The sequence below is a fragment of the Hesperophylax consimilis genome, chromosome 21 (genome assembly GCF_061612785.1).
Source record: "Hesperophylax consimilis isolate HC1 chromosome 21, BYU_Hcon_1.0, whole genome shotgun sequence".
NCBI lineage: Eukaryota > Metazoa > Arthropoda > Insecta > Trichoptera > Limnephilidae > Hesperophylax > Hesperophylax consimilis.
The window spans coordinates 22,968,761-22,972,581 of NC_142856.1; the positions used below are offsets into that span (position 1 = coordinate 22,968,761).

General features: G+C 35.9%; 1 protein-coding gene across 1 annotated transcript; it reads right to left on the reverse strand.

Moving 5' to 3' along the window:
• Positions 1-214: 214 nt before the first annotated feature.
• On the reverse strand, positions 215-3,191 carry LOC149413754 (uncharacterized). Its single transcript, XM_089644680.1, has 3 exons — positions 2,942-3,191; positions 2,089-2,318; positions 215-615 (listed from the first exon to the last, which is right to left on the reverse strand). The coding sequence occupies exons 1-3, from the start codon at positions 3,105-3,107 to the stop codon at positions 298-300; spliced, it is 714 nt and encodes a 237-aa protein (XP_089500806.1). The 5' UTR covers positions 3,108-3,191; the 3' UTR covers positions 215-297.
• Between the last annotated feature and the right edge of the window lie 630 nt (positions 3,192-3,821).

Sequence of the window (3,821 nt, forward strand, 5' to 3'; positions counted from 1 at the left end):
TGACAGTTGTCCTTTTCTGCTGATCACAATTTGTTCAAAAGCTAAAACGGACTTAGAATCGGCATTTAAGGGAAACCTTTCAACTATAAAAAAAAAACAAATGGCCATTTGATGACTTTGTCACATGTAAATTTCTGCAAAAAATCTGAGCATGCCTTCAATTATTCTTCAATTATCATTCATCTAAGCCTTCAATTTAAAATAAAGTTTTTGTAAATTTTTAAGACAAAGCAAGCACCCGGCCTTAACATGGTGAAATATACAATAATATCTTTCAGTATACATTTATATATCAATCTAATACTCATTTCTATTTGGATTGTCAGGGTTAAATTCACTAAATAAGGAGAGAACATCCATTATCTTCTTTGTGGCGCATTCTGCATCATAAGGTCGCATTTTGGATAGTCGTTCAGCGACGTGTTTGCTGATGTGAGTGAATTTCGAGGCTTCAGTCGGGTTGAGTCTTTCGTCATTTTCCAGGACTTTTAGAACACTTCTAGCTTCCTCTAGAAGTTGTTCACACTCTGATTTATCTATTCTTTTCATCTTCTTCTTGCTGCCAGATGTGGAGGCCTTTTTCTTTGATAAAGGCTCGAAGTCTGAGTCTGCATTCTGAAACAAATACATACATATAAGTATTTGTAAAGATTATTAGGGGAGTATAAAGTGAGACTGAATGCTGTAGAAGTGAGACCATGTATGATCGTGTGTGAAATGTGGAGATCTACAAAGAATGCAAGGCTTATGTAAGCATAATGAATAAGATTAGCATAGGAATGCTTAGATGGTTTGTGCATATGTAGAAGAAGTCAGGTATGCTCGAGGAAGACATGGCACGATCAAGTGTATCAGGTACTTGAGTAGGGCCATGTCAAGAGTCAGAATAGTAGAAGAGTATGTATGAGACTATGTATAAATGTGAATAAAGCAAGGAGTGTGTGCCAAGACCGAGTTGTTTGGCGTCCTTTCTGCCTATCCCTGCGAGGAAACGGCGTGATGGTTAGTTAGTTATCAAGTGAGATACCGTAATTTAACGCTCACTTTCACATCCAAACACTCAGGTGCACGAAAACACCGATATTTGAAACATGAGTGACTGCAGCCAATGAATATTAAATAGAGTTAAAGTTTTCTGCCAGAAATGACGAGGGCAGATACAAGTGCGCATCGCTAGACATAATATAATACAATTTGATTTAAAGTTTTTTTTTAGTACTAAATATTAATTTCCGACTTAACGTTAAATTTATTTTTTAAATTAGAGAAAATATAAATTTAACATTACTGACTTTCTGTTCTGTCAGTTTACAGATCATAATAAACTTCATAATACTGCATTATTAAGTCAAATTTCTGACTTAACGATTTTTGCAAATATGTCCACGATAAACAGGTGTATCGGCACGTACCCGACAAACTTTAACCAGCTATTCCTTAGCACATTTGGAGTAAAAAAATGTTATCGGCACTTTGCTGTCCGGTAACATTTTTTTTTAATAAAAAATTTATTATTCATATTTTCACCACATGTCACCAATGTTTTATCCTTTGTCAAAGTTTGAAAACCCATCTGGCAATATTTTGTTCGAGTTTCGTTGAATAATGTACGTACGTACCTACGTTGGCGCGCATTTACAATCACAACGAAATGGCACGGCACCATTCGTCTCATTTTTAACTATTATTATTTAGTGTGTACGAAAGAGCGAGGACACTTTTGACACACTTGCTAATAACAGCTGTTTAACACGAGAAACAATGCAAATGACAGTGACGGAGTGTGGATTTTTTATTTATTTTTTGTTTTTAATGGAAAAAAAATGTTACCGGACAGCAAAGCGCCCATAACATTTTTTACTCCAAATGTGCTGAGGAATAGCTGGTTAAAGTTTGTCGGGTACTTGCCGATACACCCTGTATGTACAAGTCTTCAGGTTTGTGACCGTTTCGGACACCAAGCTTTGCCCAAGATGGCGATCAGATATAGCTTTGAGCTGGCACTGCGTCCACAGGGTGCCAAGTGGGTTGGTACACGTCCTCAGTCAGGGGTGTGAGTCACTGAGCAGTGATTGGAATGAAACTTACATCGTACTCTATCTTCACATTCTCTATGGGTACGGCTTGCGTCCTCTCCAGCTTCCGCTTGATGGCCTTGAACTCCAGGCCGGCCATGAACTGGCACTGCTCCCACAAGTGCCAGGTAGGGTGGTACACGTCCTCAGGGGTGTGGGAGGTCTTCTTGGTGACTTCTACTTTACGCAAATTGTTGCGGTAGGTGCTCTTTATGCTGGTCCAGCGTTCTTGCACAGATTTTGCTGGAAAAACACAATTTCATAAAAACTGAAAATAAGCTTACAGGTGTATTAAATTAATTGACAGATAAAAATATTGTGTGGCCTGTGATCAATTTAATTCGAGATGGATTCAATATGTCAACAGTCATAAAATCATTAAAAATCGTAACAAACTACTGTGAATAAAAGTTATGCAAAAAATTATGTTGTCGGTCAAAATACAAATATAACACAAATATTGAAGATACGAAATTACAGATTTTGACATGAGAGTATGTATACATGGCGAATAGATGTATCTTTCTTTTTACTCACATAAATAATAAGTTAGACAATTATTTTAATAGGGTTCAACAATATTAAAATTTGAGGTTAGCAGTCTTAACATTTTAACACATTCAAATATTATTATTGATTGATTTTAAAGTTTTATATTTAATTTCGTATAGTTTTATCATTTCAATGACATGTTATTAAATTCGGGGTGGACTATGAAGTCAGAAAAACAAAACAATAGTCGTCGGTGTTTTATCTAAAGTAAGAAAGGAACAAACATGCCATTGGTGATACGACTCAACTTCTGGTCACTATCTGAATAATAATAATCAATTCTGTGTCAAAAGTTGGTGAAATAGTGTATTTACTTGTAAAATCTCCGCCAAGTTTTGCTGCAATATCCTGAAATGAAGAGTTCCTAAGGCGGGCATTGAAAAAGTCTGTATTTTTGTTATTCCAAACGTGATCGGCTTCTTTCACTAGGTCTACAAGCCTCGCTTCATGCTGAGGGCCCCATATTATCTTATGGGTCATTATAATTATTATAATATGAGCACTTTTGTATTATTAGTACCGTAATCAAAACTTTGGCGATATTTCCATAATATCAAACTATCAACAAACTGACAAACATAATCATAGAAATAACATAAATAAACCGTAAAGCATAGATAAACCACATGGAACATAATGTTCTGCGTGTATTCTCTATGGCTACCCTCCATAGAACTCCACAGTGTATAAACTAGTGATGGCACAATCGATGAATCATCGATGATTTACTCGATATTTTTGATCATCGAAATATTTCGAATCATTATCATGGACAAATCGATTGTGTCAAAAATCATCACACAGTCCGAGACAATAGTTTTGTAACGTCATCGAACAAGGAATTGATTCTGTCAAAATCGTCACACAATCTGAGACAGGTTTATTTATGTCCTTAGATATGGTCCCAGACAATCGTTTTGAAACGTCGTTGAACAAGGAATCGATTTTGTCAAAAATCATCACACAATCCGAGACAATCGTTTTGAAAATCATTCCAAACCAAAGGTCAGATTTCACTCGAAAACGTAAATCGATTCCCACCTCCGAGAAACGTCAAAAATATCTCGGATTGCTGACATACGAGAAATTATTCAGGTGGTACATTGTGTTACGTACTAGCTAATATGATTTGATATCCACTAGGAACTGGGATTACGCTATTATTCTTTGATAATTGTCAAATGTTTAATTAGG

What these genes read in the sequence shown, in the direction of transcription:
- LOC149413754 (XM_089644680.1), bottom strand. Translation starts at nt 3,107, where the DNA reads ATGACCCATAAGATAATATGGGGCCCTCAGCATGAAGCGAGGCTTGTA. An exon ending in ACTTGGCGGAGATTTTACAA is followed by an intron (nt 2,319 to 2,941) that starts GTAAATACACTA and finishes GTGTTTTTCCAG; the next exon opens with CAAAATCTGTGCAAGAACGC. An exon ending in ATGTGAAGATAGAGTACGAT is followed by an intron (nt 616 to 2,088) that starts GTAAGTTTCATT and finishes TATTTGTTTCAG; the next exon opens with AATGCAGACTCAGACTTCGA.